Consider the following 19,915-nt stretch of genomic DNA (forward strand, 5'->3'; position numbering starts at 1 on the left):
TGTCTGGTATTCATTTGTGTATTTATATGTATATTTGCAACTCTTTTTTGGGGGGGGGGGGGGGTGCTTTCACTTTTGTGCTTCTTACCCTGTGTGCTGCTATACAATGCTGCTGGAACCTACATTTCCCTGAGAGAGTCTTCCCAAGCGATCAATGAAGTCTAATCTAATCTTTTAGATCCAGCCTTAAGTGGCCGTCCAAGAAACTGCAAGATAAAGAACTTCCCCTTTGGCTTAATTTTTCAGCACAAGGGGTTGGGGTTTGATTGGAATTTGGTTTGAAATTTCAGATAAAGAGGATCCACCTGTGAACTAGGCTGAGACACGCGCTCCCAGTGCTCTCTTAGATAAATTCATACTTGATTTCCTTTTAAAATGTGACTTTATTCGACTTTGTGGCCGTGTTTTCTGCTTTGTGAGCATCACAGCGCTTCTGTGTTGGATTTTTGAAGGCAGATCAGGCTGAGTGTGTGACATCTGATGGCAAAGTGAGGCAGAGGGAAGGATGCTGCTGCTGATGATGATGAGGGGGAGCAAGAGGATGATGATGATGATGATGATGATGATGATCCACAGAGCTGGCACGCGGTGAGAGGAAGGAGGACGCGCTCAGCATCACCGCGCTTCACTTTCCGTTCGCTCACTGTTAAAAACAAAGACGACACCATGTAGAATCCGCGAGAGCGATCGGAGCTCCGCGTACACAAAACCTGCAGCCTCTTTCCAGTCGTGTCGTCCCGGATTCCCTGTCATCCATCAGGGTAGTCGTCCGAGGCGGAGCCGCTTCTCATGGATCTGCGCTCCTCTCCGGCGCACAGCAGCCGTCTCCGTCTTTAACACAAACTCTCTCTGGGAAGGAGTTTGAATTTTCTTTGCCTTTCACTTTTATGGGTGAGTCTGATGTGTGTGTGCTTTTTTTTTTTCTGTGAAATGCGCTTCACGCGCGTCTTACCAGGTATTTTTTGTGAATGAATGAGCGCACGTGCTGAGTGCACCCGTATTTTAAACACAATCGTCTGCGCGTAAAGTTTACCACGTTATTGCACTTTTAGTGCAGCTGAACTGCATATATGTGCAAATGCTCTGAAGTAAAATTAACGAAAAAGGCTCTTTAATATTTCCACATTAGAGATCAACAGGTACAGCTTAGATTAATGATTTTAAATCAGAATTTTATCAAAGTTGATGGAAATATTGCCGTTTATTTTTCATTTTAAAGACAAATCACAGGGATTTGATATAAAGATAGTATGATCGATTATTGCAGGAACACAGTAATTAACCATTAATGTCTGTCAGAAAACTGATGGCAATATTGGCGTTTAAATCCCATTACAATTGCTAATATACTCAAAAGTGTTGATTTACATCTAAAGGACCAGTCAGCATGAAATTGCTGATTATGGCATGAACACAACATCTTGAGATGAACTGTTTAAACCACTGATGTCACATATATTATAACCCACCCCCAATTCTAAAGATATCATAATTTTATGAAAACTGATGGAAATATTGCTTTAAATCCTGTAAGGGACACACAAAAAAAGAATAATTTGATCAAAGAAATGACTGCTTAATGTATTTTTAGAGGGCGTGTTAAAATTCAAAAACCCTCTTTTCTTAAGTTAGAGCATCTTAACAAATTCCAAATGTTCATGTTCATGAGGAAGATAATCTCTTGTCATATATTTAAGTTTAGGTCAAACTATTTTGGTTTAAAAAAAAAAATTTGAATTTTATAATTTTTTTAAAGATTTTTTTAAGAAGAAAATTAGAAAAATTGAAAGAAATTGACTGTAGTGCCTTATTTTTTATTATTATTTTGAATGCTGGTCCAGCATTTTCTAATAACTTCTATCAATTTAAAAGGACATAATTTGTTTAAATCTGGAGATTTGGATTTTACAGGTGGCACAAATGGTATCTGATGTACATCCGGATTAGTGGTCCATATTTGGAAAATAATGATATTTAACAGTAAAAGTTAAATCTAATGTGTACTGGAGATTATACAGAACTGTACAGATGTGACTGTCAGAATAGTTGCACAAGTGAATTTTATTTAGTCAGATTAGAAATTAAAAAAACTTTTACTTGAAGCTTGTAGCACTGTTTGACTTTGATATATGTATTTATATCTTGCCATAACAAAATTTATCGAGATATTTACCCAGATACACAAAGAAAAACTGATTAACCAAGAATATTTGCATTTCTGTGACAGCAGCTGGATTCAGGCAATAAATCAAAACTCAGAATCAGGAGATAAAATAATAGTTTTTAGAATGTTAGCGTTCTGGTTCTTTTCATTATCTTTTGGCATTTTGTAGATCACCTGAATAATAACAACAAAAATAAAGACTGACAAATTGATCTACAACAGGAATTGTTGTACCCAAGTAAACAAATATTTATGGTGTTTCTATCCCTTGTACCTGTTATTGTTTTTGTTGTTGTTGTTGTTGTTGTTTGTTTGTTTGTACTTTTCCCCTGGAAATTGGATGGCATTTTGGTCAGATGGGAGCAGATTTGTACAAAAAGAGCTGCAGAGAGACAGGAATTGCATCAGAGGAGGAGAAACTCATTTTGAACTCCAAATGTCAGAACCTACATGTTGCTTTGTTCCGAGGGAGGCGACGGCAGCACTCTTCTTCTCTGAGTGTGTCACCTTTTCTATTGTGTGTTCCTCAGATGCCATCTGATTCTCAAGTGAGACCAGGCTGAAGGTGAGGAAAACTACGTCCGAGACGCTGCTTCACGATGGCAACGGGAGTAGCAGCATGGCTGCCGTTTGCCAGGGCAGCAGCGATTGGCTGGATGCCTGTTGCCAACTGCCCCATGCCCGTCGTGCCGAGAGACCACAGTAAGCGGAAGGACGAACTGATCATCCTCAATGTCAGCGGCCGTCGTTTTCAGACATGGAGGACCACTCTGGACCGTTACCCGGACACCCTGCTGGGCAGCTCTGAGAAGGACTTCTTTTACAATGAGGAAACCAAAGAGTATTTCTTTGACCGAGATCCTGACGCCTTCAGAAGCATCCTCAACTTCTACAGGACCGGGAAGCTGCACTACCCACGTCATGAATGCATCTTGGCCTACGATGAGGAGTTGATCTTCTTCGGCATCATCCCTGAAATTATCGGTGACTGCTGCTATGAAGAGTACAAAGATAGAAAGCGGGAGAATTTAGAACGGCTGCAGGATGATCAAGAGGAGAACAAAGACCTGAAGATGCCCAACATGAACTTCAGGGAGACCATGTGGCGGGCCTTCGAGAACCCCCACACGTCCACCATGGCCCTGGTGTTCTATTACGTCACTGGCTTCTTCATCGCCATTTCGGTCATCACTAACGTGGTGGAGACTGTCCCCTGCGGATCCACCGCCAGCCAGAAAGACATGCCATGCGGCGAGCGCTACACGGTGGCGTTCTTCTGCATGGACACCGCCTGCGTGATGATATTTACAGTGGAGTACCTGATGCGCTTGTTTGCCGCGCCAAGCCGCTACCGTTTCATGCGCTCGGTGATGAGCATCATCGACGTAGTGGCCATCCTGCCCTACTACATCGGCCTGGTGATGACCAACAACGAGGACGTGAGCGGCGCCTTCGTGACTCTGCGGGTGTTCCGAGTGTTCCGTATCTTCAAGTTCTCCCGTCACTCGCAGGGCCTGCGGATCCTGGGCTACACGCTGAAGAGTTGCGCATCAGAGTTGGGTTTCCTGCTCTTCTCGCTCACCATGGCCATCATCATCTTCGCTACTGTCATGTTCTACGCCGAGAAGGGCTCCAGCTCCAGCAAGTTCACCAGCATCCCGGCGTCCTTCTGGTACACTATTGTCACCATGACTACGCTGGGGTGAGTAAACACACATGCGCACCTACATGCACAGACAGGTAAATGCATTTTTCACAGCATCCATCATCCCACGGTACTTTTGTGTTTGTTACAGAACTCAAAGCACTCTGTGTGATTTTTTTTTTTTTCAATAGTTGCATATTTTCTGGATTTTTATACAAATTCAATAATTTATGAAAACCTATTTGAAATTCAAATGAGCGTTGAGACTGCACACATACTTCAGTGCACTACAGCTTATTTCAGGCTGCCACTGTGAGTAATGGTGGCCACGGTCGCATTTATATACTGGCACAAACACTAAAGATATTTTGTTTGCTTCACTTAGAGCCTGCCAAATAAGGAGACAGTTGTTAAACACATCCTGGGGCCATGGTCACGGAATGCTGCATCTGCGTATTGAAAAGGATTCCCAAATGATTGATGTGGTGTTAAATTTAGCAGGTTTTAGAACGGATTGTTTCTATTTCACTTCCAGCCTTTCCGCGTAAGGCTGCATCACCATTTTCTATTTGGTGCAGGTTTAAGCAGCTGGATGAAAACTGATGATGGAACCAAATGTGTATTATAGAAACATGTAAGGAGTGCACGAGTCGAGACGCCAAGCTGATTAAGAATACACGTCATCACTGATGAATCATTAACGAACATGATCATTTTTTCAAGACCTTCTGTGCAACCGTGCCTCTAAGTCCTCGACTCATCTTTGGCAGTTGTGTCGTATGAAAGAAATCGTAAGTTTCCACAGTAAATTTTGCTGAGTAAAACTGACTCTGCTGGAATAACATTTGTTCCCAGTCTACATAGAGTAAAATACACTCTATTATAGAGTGAAATCAGCTCTACCATCTTGTCAAATCAAGTGTTTCTACTCCAATAAGAGTTGATTTTATACTTTGCTAGAGTTGATTTAACACTGTGATAGAGTATATTTAACTCTATTTGGACTGGGACCAAATGTTATTCCAGCAGAGTAAATTTTACTCTGCAAAATTTACTGTGTATAAACTGATGAAAAGGAAACACATGGGTATCAATGGGGCACCTGTAGTGGTGCTCTAAATAAACTCAAACCATGATTGTCTGAACTTTCATGTTGCATAGTGTAGTTATTATTGCATCCTTTCATTTTCTTTGCATTTTTCTTACATGTACTGCTGGTGATATCATTTGACTTCTACAGACTCTTTAGCCACTGGCAACACTCAAAATGTGAGGTTCCTTTGTTGTTTATTGTTCAGCAAATTTTGAAGATGCAAAAAAAAAAAAAGCAAAGTAAAATGGGCGCCATCTTGGACTTTCAAGTGGCCAGTTAACCAGATTTGGGAAGTACTACCTTGGGAATCATCGTGCCAAATTTGGTGTTTGTAGAAGCATTTTGTTGTAAAATTAATAAACTAACTCTACGGTCACATTAGCTACAAGCAACAAGAAACAAAGCGATGAAGTTTTGAATTGGTGTGGGCGTTTTGCAGTGACAAAACAATGGCCACAATGCCACCAGCTAGGTGGGACAGAAAGAGATGAGAAGTCTGTTTTTTTTATAAACACTGAGCAATGTGAAATGGCAAGTGTAAAACCAAGTAAAAAGGCAGCTGGTTGGTCACTTGAACAAAATAATCTAAGATGCTGGAATACATTCTGAAACAACTCATCTAAGTGGAGCAGATAGCATCAGTTTTACAGCAAAATTGTGCAAATTTTGGTACAAGTAGCAAATTTGGCATGATGCTTTCCAAGATAGGACTTAATAAATCTGGTCAAATAGCCACTTGAAAATCCAAGATGGCCGCCAAAATGACCTGCTGAAAATTACTTTTTGCATTGCAATGCTCCTGTCACAATGGATGAGTTTTACAGCATCGGTGAAATCCAAGTTGGCATCTAATTTCAAGACAGCCACCCAATAGATCCCAAAATATTTTTTAATGCTAAAATACCCTCCACCGTATGAGCATAACAGTAGGAAACAGAATGTGACCTTAAAATAGGTCAAGATTAGCCATCTTTGAACTTGCTCTGTGTCCCAAGAATGCTCCCTGTGAATTTGAAGACCCTCGCAGTAATAGGACTGGAGTTATGCTGAGCAGACAGACAGACAGATAGACGAATGAACAGACAGATGCAAAGCCTTCACACAATACCAGATGGCCATATTTTGGCCTTGGGTAAAAATAACAAACACAATATATTTAATACTAAACACCTTTTAATAGGCCTACATGCTGTAGTTTCCAAATGTGTTTGGTGGAACCCATTAATAATAAATGTAATAGACTTCACTTTAATTTGGCAGACAAGCAAAATAAAACACAGTAAACACTATAAATACCAAATTTAAATATAATGTAACAAATGGAATTTGACATAATTATATTATAATTAACCAAATAGGAGAATTTCTATGCAAAGAAGGAGGACATCTTGGAAAATGGCCACAATCTTGAATTTTCAAGTGGCCAATTGACCAGATATGCTAAGTCATATCATAAGAATCACCATCCCAAATCTGATGCTTGGACAATCAAATACTGTACGTGATTTTTTTTTTTTTTTTTTCATTATGTGATTGTGGAGGTTGGTTTGTGTGTTGTTAGGTTCTTTTATGTGATGAGTGACCTCAAAAAGGATTGGACACTTCCAACAAAGTTTAGATGATGTATTGAAAAGTTCAAACCCTGATACAGAGAGTCATCGAACAGCACTGGGGTTTTGGACCAGATCACATGCGACTCCTGGAACAACGAGCCCAGATTTCCTGTCTACACTAACTTTTGTTCCTCCAGCCAGCCCCATGTGGACGGCTGTTAGCCTGTCATGAATCAGCGTCCATGTGATTGGCATCAAAAGTGAAGAAGGCGGTTATAGGCGGATGTCTGCTCACGTTGCATTCAAGGTAGTTATGTAAAAATCTTATAGTGTGTGTCTGCGTGTCATGCAATAATCAGTGTTCCATCATGTTGATTCTTTTCCAAATAGATGTGAATACTTTGGTTTTATCAATTAAACATCTATTAAAAGATCAGATGGTTTTATCAATTAGACAGCTGTTAAACGATCAGATAGTTTTACCAAATACAAGGACAGTTTGTGCGTCAGCCATTTTGAAAAGCAGTTAGGTTAAGATCAGATAGTTACAAGGACATTTTGGATGTGCATCATGGAACACTCTTACAGTGGCACAATATGACAAAGGTGTTGCATGAATAGAGGCTGATTGAGGAACAGTGCTACATACACTATTAGAAGATTTATAGAGTTTAAAATAAATATTGTGTATTCAAAAAGAATGACTACAGAGTCCATGTTTAGCTGTCCAGGTTGGCTTAGAATGCAGGATAAAAGTTATAGATTTTAACATTTCTGGAAGTTAAGCTTGCAAACACAGAGAGCACAAACAAATATAAGGTGTGCACATGCAAGAGTTTAATTTGATAATTCATCTCCTGAAAATTCAAACAGTACACACAAACACAGAAACGTGGTTACATGTGATCCATGTTATATCTGCATTCTCTACATTTGCAATCATTTTTCCATTTGCAAGATTTCTTTTGATGCATGTTGTTGATGTAAGTTGTTATATTTTTGGTAAATATTTTCTGTGTTTGCTACAGTAGTATTGGCTTAGTTTAGAAGTGTTGTGGCCGCTATACTGGCTGACATTAATTTATTATTTGGTACAAATAAATTTAAAAATGCACCAACAATGCAACACATTAAGTGGCGAAGTCATAAATACAGCACTTAGATTTGGGAATTTGCTTTCCATTAGTGTTGGGACGACTATTGAAAATCAATTAGTCAACTTAAAGGCTACCAATAGTAGTTTAGTCGACCAATCAATGACTAATATTGACAATAAATGTATAAGATCCAATCAAAGTTATAACATTCAGAACTGGCAATTTAAAAAACACTGATCAAACTACAAGTTGAAAACATGGCCTTATCATGGTGAACTACACAGAAAAAAATATATTTGTGGTTGTATTGGATGCAAGCGTGCGGCCTGCATTGGATCCTGTTTGATCTCAGCCTTTGGTGAAACAAGCTCTGCAAGGCTCGCCTGTCTCCGTTTTTGATAGCTGTGCAGGAAATGAACACTGAACATCGAAGGCATAAAAATACAGAACTTAAAGAGATATGTTTTGTTCAAAATTTACCCTGAAATTGTTGGAATTTATGATATCTGAATTACCCAACTCTTTGACGAAAAAAAATTAGTCAACTACTCGGGTACCAGCTTGTCATAGTGAACAACTACAACCAACCGATAACCGATAACTTTTAGTATTGATTCAGACGCAGCCACATCAGATTACACAGTCAGCTTCTGATAAACCAGTTTCACTGAGTAAATTCAAGGATTAATGCATTGATTGGCAGAGTAAAATACACGTAGTAAATATAAATTCTTACCTGTTAGTTTCAGTGGGATTCATCTGAATAAATAATCCATATAAAGCGTCCTTTTTTATCCAAAACAGTCTCTAAACGTGACAAAGTCCCTCTGTACACCCCCACAAATCAATCAATCAATCAATCAATTTTATTTATATAGCACCAAATCACAACAAACAGTTGCCCCAAGGCGCTTTATATTGTAAGACAAGGCCATACAATAATTACGTAAAAACCCCAACGGTCAAAACGACCCCCTGTGAGCAAGCACTTGGCGACAGTGGGAAGGAAAAACTCCCTTTTAAAAGGAAGAAACCTCCAGCAGAACCAGGCTCAGTGAGGGGCAGTCTTCTGCTGGGACTGGTTGGGGCTGAGGGAGAGAACCAGGAAAAAGACATGCTGTGGAGGGGAGCAGAGATCGATCACTAATGATTAAATGCAGAGTGGTGCATACAGAGCAAAAAGAGAAAGAAACACTCAGTGCATCATGGGAACCCCCCAGCAGTCTAAGTCTATAGCAGCATAACTAAGGGATGGTTCAGGGTCACCTGATCCAGCCCTAACTATAAGCTTTAGCAAAAAGGAAAGTTTTAAGCCTAATCTTAAAAGTAGAGAGGGTGTCTGTCTCCCTGATCTGAATTGGGAGCTGGTTCCACAGGAGAGGAGCCTGAAAGCTGAAGGCTCTGCCTCCCATTCTACTCTTACAAACCCTAGGAACTACAAGTAAGCCTGCAGTCTGAGAGCGAAGCGCTCTATTGGGGTGATATGGTACTATGAGGTCCCTAAGATAAGATGGGACCTGATTATTCAAATCCTTCTAAGTAAGAAGAAGAATTTTAAATTCTATTCTAGAATTAACAGGAAGCCAATGAAGAGAGGCCAATATGGGTAAGATATGCTCTCTCCTTCTAGTCCCCGTTAGTACTCTAGCTGCAGCATTTTGAATTAACTGAAGGCTTTTCAGGGAACTTTTAGGACAACCTGATAATAATGAATTACAATAGTCCAGCCTAGAGGAAATAAATGCATGGATTAGTTTTTCAGCATCACTCCGAGACAAGACCTTTCTAATTTTAGAGATATTGCGTAAATGCAAAAAAGCAGTCCTACATATTTGTTTAATATGTGCTTTGAATGACATATCCTGATCAAAAATGACTCCAAGATTTCTCACAGTATTACTAGAGGTCAGGGTAATGCCATCCAGAGTAAGGATCTGGTTAGACACCATGTTTCTAAGATTTGTGGGGCCAAGTACAATAACTTCAGTTTTATCTGAGTTTAAAAGCAGGAAATTAGAGGTCATCCATGTCTTTATGTCTGTAAGACAATCCAGCAGTTTAGCTAATTGGTGTGTGTCCTCTGGCTTCATGGATAGATAAAGCTGGGTATCATCTGCGTAACAATGAAAATTTAAGCAATGCCGTCTAATAATACTGCCTAAGGGAAGCATGTATAAAGTGAATAAAATTGGTCCTAGCACAGAACCTTGTGGAACTCCATAATTAACCTTAGTCTGTGAAGAAGATTCCCCATTACATGAACAAATTGTAATCTATTAGATAAATATGATTCAAACCACCGCAGCGCAGTGCCTTTAATACCTATGGCATGCTCTAATCTCTGTAATAAAATTTTATGGTCAACAGTATCAAAAGCAGCACTGAGGTCTAACAGAACAAGCACAGAGATGAGTCCACTGTCTGAGGCCATAAGAAGATCATTTGTAACCTTCACTAATGCTGTTTCTGTACTATGATGAATTCTAAAACCTGACTGAAACTCTTCAAATAGACCATTCCTCTGCAGATGATCAGTTGCTGTTTTACAACTACCCTTTCAAGAATTTTTGAGAGAAAAGGAAGGTTGGAGATTGGCCTATAATTAGCTAAGATAGCTGGGTCAAGTGATGGCTTTTTAAGTAATGGTTTAATTACTGCCACCTTAAAAGCCTGTGGTACATAGCCAACTAACAAAGATAGATTGATCATATTTAAGATCGAAGCATTAAATAATGGTAGGGCTTCCTTGAGCAGCCTGGTAGGAATGGGGTCTAATAAACATGTTGATGGTTTGGATGAAGTAACTAATGAAAATAACTCATACAGAACAATCTGAGAGAAAGAGTCTAACCAAATACCGGCATCACTGAAAGCAGCCAAAGATAACGATACGTCTTTGGGATGGTTATGAGTAATTTTTTCTCTAATAGTTAAAATTTTATTAGCAAAGAAAGTCATGAAGTCATTACTAGTTAAAGTTAAACGAATACTCGGCTCAATAGAGCTCTGACTCTTTGTCAGCCTGGCTACAGTGCTGAAAAGAAACCTGGGGTTGTTCTTATTTTCTTCAATTAGTGATGAGTAGTAAGATGTCCTAGCTTTACAGAGGGCTTTTTTTTATAGAGCAACAGACTCTTTTTCCAGGCTAAGTGAAGATCTTCTAAATTAGTGAGACACCATTTCCTCTCCAACTTACGGGTTATCTGCTTTAAGCTGCGAGTTTGTGAGTTATACCACGGAGTCAGGCACTTCTGATTTAAAGCTCTCTTTTTCAGAGGAGCTACAGCATCCAAAGTTGTCTTCAGTGAGGATGTAAAACTATTGACGAGATACTCTATCTCACTTACAGAGTTTAGGTAGCTACTCTGCACTGTGTTGGTATATGGCATTAGAGAACATAAAGAAGGAATCATATCCTTAAACCTAGTTACAGCGCTTTCTGAAAGACTTCTAGTGTAATGAAACTTATTCCCCACTGCTGGGTAGTCCACCAGAGTAAATGTAAATGTTATTAAGAAATGATCAGACAGAAGGGAGTTTTCAGGGAATACTGTTAAGTCTTCAATTTCCATACCATAAGTCAGAACAAGATCTAAGATATGATTAAAGTGGTGGGTGGACTCATTTACATTTTGAGCAAAGCCAATTGAGTCTAATAATAGATTAAATGCAGTGTTGAGGCTGTCATTCTCAGCATCTGTGTGGATGTTAAAATCGCCCACTATAATTACCTTATCTGAGCTAAGCACTAAGTCAGACAAAAGGTCTGAAAATTCACAGAGAAACTCACAGTAACGACCAGGTGGACGATAGATAATAACAAATAAAACTGGTTTTTGGGACTTCCAATTTGGATGGACAAGACTAAGAGTCAAGCTTTCAAATGAATTAAAGCTCTGTCTGGGTTTTTGATTAATTAATAAGCTGGAATGGAAGATTGCTACTAATCCTCCGCCTCGGCCCGTGCTACGTGCATTCTGGCAGTTAGTGTGACTCGGGGGTGTTGACTCATTTAAACTAACATATTCATCCTGCTGTAACCAGGTTTCTGTAAGGCAGAATAAATCAATATGTTGATCAATTATTATATCATTTACTAACAGGGACTTAGAAGAGAGAAACCTAATGTTTAATAGACCACATTTAACTGTTTTAGTCTGTGGTGCAGTTGAAGGTGCTATATTATTTTTTCTTTTTGAATTTTTATGCTTAAATCGATTTTTGCTGGTTATTGGTGGTCTGGGAGCAGGCACCGTCTGTACGGGGATGGTGTAATGAGGGGATGGCAGGGGGAGAGAAGCTGCAGAGAGGTGTGTAAGACTACAACTCTGCTTCCTGGTCCCAACCCTGGATAGTCACGGTTTGGAGGATTTAAAAAAATTGGCCAGATTTCTAGAAATGAGAGCTGCTCCATCCAAAGTGGGATGGATGCCGTCTCTCCTAACAAGACCAGGTTTTCCCCAGAAGCTTTGCCAATTATCTATGAAGCCCACCTCATTTTTGGACACCACTCAGACAGCCAGCAATTCAAGGAGAACATGCGGCTAAACATGTCACTCCCGGTCCGATTGGGGAGGGGCCCAGAGAAAACTACAGAGTCCGACATTGTTTTTGCAAAGTTACACACCGATTCAGTGTTGATTTTAGTGACCTCCGATTGGCGTAACCGGGTGTCATTACTGCCGACGTGAATTACAATCTTACCAAATTTACGCTTAGCCTTAGCCAGCAGTTTCAAATTTCCTTCAATGTCGCCTGCTCTGGCCCCCGGAACACAATTGACTATGGTTGCTGGTGTCGCTAACTTCACATTTCTCAAAACAGAGTCGCCAATAACCAGAGTTTGATCCTCGGCGGGTGTGTCGCCGAGTGGAGAAAAATGGTTAGAAATGTGAACGGGTTGGCGGTGTACACGGGGCTTCTGTTCAGAACTACGCTTCCTCCTCACAGTCACCCAGTCGGCCTGCTTTCCCGGCTGCTCGGCATCTGCCAGAGGGAAACTAATGGTGGCTAAGCTACCTTGGTCCGCACCGACTACAGGGGCCTGGCTAACTGTAGAATTTTCCACGGTGCGGAGCCGAGTCTCCAATTCGCCCAGCCTGGCCTCCAAAGCTACGATATAAGCTACACTTATTACAAGTACCATTACTGCTAAAGGAGGCAGAGGAATAACTAAACATTTCACACCCAGAGCAGAAAAGTGCGGGAGAGACAGGAGAAGCCGCCATGCTAAACCGGCTAAGAGCTAGTAGCTGTGCTAAGCTAGCAGATTCCTAAAGACACACAAAGTGAATAATGTGTAAATAATTTAGAGGTGATTCAGCAGAGGGAGTGCTTTAGTTAAGGCACGTGAAGATTACACTGTGAAGCAAATCGTTATCTAGTTAACTAGATCAATCTAACTGCGCAGATTAAACAGCTAACAGATACAGCAAAACACAGCTGTGCTCCGGAACAGGAAGTGATACAATACCGCAGGGAGAGCCAACCACCAGTAGAGGTCTAAATCTTGATGATTAAATTACAGCCAAACTGAAATAAAATAAAATAATGTTAAAATTAGTCCGTTTTGTTTTTGTGTCGAGCAGACTCACTCGCTGTAATGTCCAAAGTGAACCTGAACTACACTACCCACAATGCTCCCTGTGTCGACCGGCCAATCACGTTTTGCACTTAATGATGACATCATCAGCAAGCGACTTGCAGCCACTCTGCTACAAACATACAACAGACGGACTAAAATGTTTGATTGTAGGGTTTACAAACGTTTTTGTCCGTTAAACTTTGCTCACTTTACCAGCAAAAAAATATCGGGCTGAAAGTTATCGGAACTAAATTTATCGGAAGATAATTGGTCCGATGATGGTTTTAAACTTATCTGAAAAGCTAATCTGCTAGCAAAAACATTAGCTGCGATAATTATCTGTTATCGGATTAGCTGAACTGTGCCCAGCACTGCCTACTTCTAATTTCCATCATGCATGTGATGATGATTATTCAATGCAACATGCCCAGGCATGTCCACCAGATGGCAGTATTAAGCATGGCTGATAGTAAAACAAACTTGTTTTTGTTAGATCTGACACATCAAAGTTCATCACTGTTTCATCAGTTTCATTTGGCCACTGTGCAAGAAGATGGTGTTTGGAGAGGATGAACTCATTTACTCATTGCATTTTATACTGCTATTCCACAGAGCATGATCCTTCAGTTTAATCCTGAATAACAAATCTGGGCATGTTTTGAAGCATCATAGTAACTTCTTGATCCATCTTTGTCAGTCCTGAACAAACTTGGTACACATAATAGTTTTGGCCATCATCGGCACCAGATTTCAAAATCGGGGTCCAGTCTTTGAACTGTTCAAAAAAATTTTCCAGGTTCTCGTATGTGGTAACTTTTGGATATTTGTCGTCTTAACTAGAGGTGAGCGTATTGATCCTAATATTGATAATATCGATACCAACGCTGGTATTGATATTGAATGATCCTCATGTAAAAAGATCAATACTCAAGCTTATTTTCTCTCCCGCATGGACTGACTGCTGCACACGCAGATTCATCAAAGTCTACTCTCTGTCTGTAAGAGAAGCATTGCACTGTGTCACACAACAAGGAGCAGCACACCCCCCCCCAGTCTTTCCTTGTTGCACCATCACATGGCTCAGCGGCGCCAGCCAACAGCCATACAGGTAGGCTCAGCCTGGCCTGCCCACTTAACGCTCTCCTTGAGTCAGCCCTCTACCTCAGGAGATTTTGTTTTAAGTTGTGTTGAGTGATATTTTTTTTAAACAAAAATGTTGATTGTGATTATAAAGTGTTTTGTTGTCACGTACAATGTTTGGCAAAATTCTGTCCTAGGTCTTTTGGATCCTTTGGATCTGTGAAGCATAAATATGAAAAAGTATCGGTATCGGCGATACTGGGTCTGTATTTACTTGGTATCAGGTCAATACCAAAATTCCCGGTATCGCTCACCTCTAGTCTTAACGGCTTCAGTCGCATTTGAATGTCTTTAAATAGGGTGTTCATAGTGACTACAGGTTGAAAATTGTTTGATTGTGCTCCATCAGCGTAAAAATTTGAAGCAGCATTTGTTGCGGTTTTTGTTCAAAGTTGAACAGCTCAAGGTCTGCACTTTATAAGCCACCCTGTTAGGATGCACGCTGAATTAAGCTGTTTTATTCAGTTTTTGCACTTTTCGATTGTTCTACAACACCTCCCTGTGGAATAGCCCTGTTACAGGGTACATTCTGAGGCTTTCCAAAAGCCAAGGAATAAATAAGTAAAATTACCAACAGATTAATTTAGACTTTCTTTCTAATTTAGACTAGTGTTAATTGAGAGTTTCAAGTCCAGACTTAAGATGCACTTATTTTCCCTTTCGTTTCCCTTTATGTTACTATGCTTTTTACTCATTTATTGTGCTTTTTTAATCTTTTAATTCATTTTATTTTGTTTTCTGAATTGTTTTGTGTGAAGCACCTTGAATTGACTCTGTTGTGATTTGGTGCTGTATAAAATTAATAAATTGAAATTGAATTGAATTATTTATAATAAAACACTCCTTCATGGCAGCGCCACCACAACTCAACAAATTGATATCCTTAATATAAGACAGGACTTCTAAAACTGTTCTGCAATTAATTTATTTTGTAAAGATCAAATAAAAGCTGATAATGAGTGACTCACCGTACTTGCAGATTAAGTGTTTCATATAAAAATTCCTTTTGCTGAATTGATTTAGCTGCGTTGTGAAGTCAGACCTCTCTGCTGAATGCCTTAAGGCGAAGTGTCCCGTGAGAGTTTTTCTGTCGCCTTTATTATTATTCCACTCTGCTCTTAATCTTTCACTCACACTCGTGGAGAATCAGCACCAAGAATGGCATGTTGAACTTGAAAGTGTTCCCAAAGTGAAGTGCTTTTGTTATGAAGACACAGTGAAACACACATTGTGTATTCCTAAAAGTCAATTTTTTTATTTTTATAGGTTTTTAGAGTTAAATGTAAATTCTTCTCTATATGTAAATACAAAACTGCCTTTAGGAAAATGATTGCAGTCAATGCAGAAATAAAATCTTTGTGGTTTCACCACTTCAAATGAGTTTGTATGGGCAAAGAAGGGTTCCATATTAATTCTTTTTTTAGCAATTCAAGCAACAGTCGAGTATCCTTACATCAACTCGACCAATATTCATGTTTAAAAGCAGTAATTATTAAATCACATCAGTAATACAATAAGGTGGAACTTCCATTATATTATGACTAGTATAACTACCCGCCTCAGGACAGGTTTGATTCAGAGACTGAAATGAAAACTTCATCAGCAAAGCTATCACCTCCCACCTCTCCCGGATTCTGGGGAACTGTTAGGCTGCAATTAAAGCTTGCTTAAGAAGAGAAAGCTGCAACTACTACTACTACTACTACTACTACTACTACTACTACTACTACTAAAGTGCTCAATAGCCTATGTCACTTATATGTCATAGTATATGTGTGCTAAGTTTGGCTCAATCCTGCAACACAAAAGTGTCTCTCCCCTTAACTACTACAGAGCATCCAGGAAAGTATTCACATCACTTCCTTTTTCCACATTTTGTTATGTTATAACTGTATTCCAAAATTCATTTTCCCCTTGAAAATTCTACTCACAACACCCCATTATGATGACATGAAAAAAATTTTTTTTTTTTTTTTTGCAAATATATTACAAATAAAAAACTAAGATATCAATCCAATCCAATCCACTTTATTTATATAGCACATTTAAACAACAGAACAGTTTCCAAAGTGCTGCACATAAAAATGATTATACAACTATACAAAACAATAAACCCACTCAGATACTAATAAGTAAATAAACATAAAAACAATAAAACAATAAATAAATAAAACACTAGGCCAAAGACAACAGAGGACCATACAACTCATGCAGAGCTAAAAGCCAGAGAATAAAAGTGGGTCTTCAGATGAGACTTAAAACACTCCATTGTGGGGGCTGTTCGAACGTGGAGAGGCAGAACGTTCCAGAGTCTGGGCCCAGCCACAGAGAAGGCCCTGTCCCCCCTGGTCTTAAGTCTCGTCCTAGGCACCACAAGCTGGAGCTGGCCCTCAGACCTCAGAGCACGCGCTGGGGAGTAAATTTGGAGGAGGTCTACAATATATTGTGGGGCCAGTCCATTTAAACCTTTAAGAACAAATAAAAATTTAAAATCAATTCTAAAATTAACAGGGAGCCAGTGCAAAGACGCAAGAATGGGTGTAATATGTTCATGTTTTCTGCTCCCAGTTAAGAGGCATGCAGCAGCGTTCTGGACTAACTGTAATCTGTGAAGTGTATTTTGATTAATTCCAAAAAAAAGTGAATTGCAGTAGTCCAGGCGTGAAGAAATAAAAGCATGCATGATGCGCTCCAAGTCAGAAAAGGATTAAATTGATTTAATTTTGGTGGGACTCCACAGTTCAGAGGAACAGAAGACGAGGTGGACTCCCCCAGCCTGACAGTAAATGAACGGCCTGTAAGGTAAGAATGGAACCAGTCCAAGGCTGTCCCCCTGACACCCACACAGTTCTCAAGAAGACATAAAAGAGTTGCATGGTCAACTGTGTCGAAGGCAGCAGTCAAGTCTAAAAGCACCAAAACGGCGGAATCACCAGAATCAGTGATTAAAAACAGGTCATTAAAAACCTTTAAAAGTGCAGACTCCGTGCCGTGAAATAATTTATAACCTGACTGAAAACTGTCTAAAATGTTGTTCATTTCTAAAAAACTCTTGTAGTTGTACAAGAACAGCTTTTTCCAATATCTTTGAAATAAAAGGAAGCTTAGATATGGGCCTATAATTAGAGATAACAGAGTTATCAAGACTCGCTTTCTTTAAAAGAGGCTCAACTACAGCCTGCTTACAAAACGCAGGAACTTTTCCTGACATAAGGCTGCTGTTGACCAAAACAACAACATCAGGGCCGATAGATCCCCAGACCTCTTTAAAGAGTCGTGGGGGGATACAGTCTGAGGGACAAAATGAAGGTTTGAGATTTTTAACAATATTTGATAAATCTGAAAATAACACAGGTTCAAACCGGTCTAACACAGTAGAACAGGTGTGAGCCATGATTGAACTGGCCGAAGTGACAGTCATCCCAGCCCTAATACTGGTGACCTTATCACAAAAGAAATTTAAAAAGCGATTACAAACAACTTGAGTTGCTTCCAATGTGGTGGATTGGCCAGGGTTTAACAAAGATCCAATAGTTTTAAAAATAACACGAGGTTTGTCCCAGTTATCAGAAATTAGATTGGAAAAGTATTTCACGTGTACATAAGTATCCACACCCTTTGCCCAATACTATGTTGATGCACCTTTGGCAGTAATTACAGCCTCAAGTCTTCTTGAATATGATGACACAAGCTTGGCGCACCTATCTTTGTGAAGTTTTGCCCATTCCTTTTTGCAGCACCTCTCAAGCTCCATCAGGATGGATGTGGAGTGTCGATGCAGAGCCATTTTCAGATCTCTCCAGAGATGTTTCTATCAGATTGAGGTTTGGGCTCTGGCTGGGCTGCTTAAAGTGGCAGAAATGTTTCTGTATGCTTCCCCAGATTTGTGCCTCAAGACAATCCTGTCTCGGAGGTTTACAGACAATTCCTTTCACTTCATGCTTGGTTTGTGCTCTGACATACACTGTCAACTGTGGGACCTTATATGTAGACAGGTGTGTATCTTTCCAAATCATGTCCAATCAACTGAATTTACTCCAGGTGGACTCCAATTAAGCTGTAGAAACATCTCAAGAATGATCAGTGGAAGCAGGATGCACCTGAGCTCAATTTTTAGCTTCATGACAAAGGCTGTGAATATGTATGTACATGTGATTTCTTAGTTTATTATTATTATTATTATTATTATTATTATTGGTATTATTATTATTATTATTATTATTATTATTAATACTACTACTACTACTACTAATAATAATAATAATAATAATAAAATTCCAAAAATCTAAAAAAATGTTTTACATTGTCATTATGGGATACTGTGTGTGTTTGAGGGGGAAAAATAAATTTCATCCATTTTTTAAATAAGGCTGTAACATAACAAAATGTGGAAAAAGTGAAGCACTGTGAATACTTTCTGGATGTACTGCACTACTAATACTAAAGTGTTCAATAGCCTATGTCACTCCCCGTATGTTGTATGTCAACGTATATGCATGCCAAGTTTGGCTATATTTCAAGGTGTTATCTGAACACACACACACACACACACACACACACACACACACACACACACACACACACACACACACACACACACACACACACAGAGAGAGTTGTGTCTTAATTTATAGATGCTAGTGCCTCTGTGTGTGCAGTTGAAATCAATCAACGCAATTCCATCATGAATAAAATACAGGATCCTGGGGAGGTGATGGTCTAGTGGTTAAGCGTGGGCTTGAGACCAGAGGATCCTTGGTTCAAACCCCAGCCTGACTGGAAAATCACTAATGGCCCTTGGGCAAGGTCTTTAATCCCCGAGTTGCTCCCGGTGTGGACTGGGTGCCTTGTATGGCAGCAGCCTGATATTGGGGAGTGAGTGTGTTTGTGTGAATGGGCGAGTGTGAGGTGTAACTGTAAAGCGCTTTGAGCGTCTGATGCAGGTGGAAAGGTGCTGTATAAATGCAATGTGCCTGGACATGCCAGAACATGTCCCATGAGGCTTCATCACGGCATTGCTTTGCACCATGCGGCACCGCTGCGAAGCGCGAAGCCTCCGCTCCTCTTTCCATGACAAAAACTCCTGTAACAGTGGAATGTGCCGTTCATTTCCAAACTGGATGCTGTGTTTTATCCGGGACATCTTCTGACTAGTACAGGAATTGTGAAAAGACCTTTCACCAGAACTCTTGTCTGTTGTTGCAAACAAGAAAATAGAATCGTCCACCATTTAATTCACCCAGTAGTTTTTTTTTTTTCCTTTTCATGCCTCATAACGTGCCATTTCCATGGGACAGTGCATGAAAGATCTCTGGTGTGGACTGTGGCAGAAACTTTCCCATAGCTGCATTCTCCTGCTGCTGGGGAAAAGTTTTCCTGCTGCAGCAGAATTTAGGAGAGCCCCCCACTCCCCCCCCACCCACTGCTGCAGGAGAGGTTTTCCCAGAGCCATGTTCTCCTGCAGCGTGCCACGCAGCGAGCGCTGCAGGTGCGAGTTTTGTAGGGGAGATCGGAACCATTCTCCCTCTGAATATTTTTAAATTTGTAACTCTCTGAAACACTACTGCCTGCATTTTGAGGGCCAAATTTTGTGAAGTAGTATGAATATGTTGCATAACTAGACAATCAGGTAACTGCTC

General features: G+C 39.9%; 1 protein-coding gene across 2 annotated transcripts in view; it reads left to right on the forward strand.

The window, feature by feature from the left end:
- The first annotated feature begins 567 nt into the window (after positions 1 to 567).
- LOC117506578 (potassium voltage-gated channel subfamily D member 3-like) overlaps positions 568 to 19,915 on the forward strand; it is a 324,070-nt gene continuing 304,722 nt past the window's right edge. For both annotated transcript variants that reach the window (XM_034166090.1, XM_034166091.1), the window contains exons 1-2: positions 568 to 891; positions 2,695 to 3,866. In XM_034166090.1, the coding sequence (XP_034021981.1) occupies positions 2,764 to 3,866 (1,103 nt within the window). In that variant the 5' untranslated portion in view covers positions 568 to 891; positions 2,695 to 2,763. The remainder of the gene's footprint in view (positions 892 to 2,694; positions 3,867 to 19,915) is intronic.

This window comes from Thalassophryne amazonica, chromosome 3 (assembly GCF_902500255.1).
Source record: "Thalassophryne amazonica chromosome 3, fThaAma1.1, whole genome shotgun sequence".
Taxonomy (NCBI): Eukaryota; Metazoa; Chordata; class Actinopteri; order Batrachoidiformes; family Batrachoididae; genus Thalassophryne; species Thalassophryne amazonica.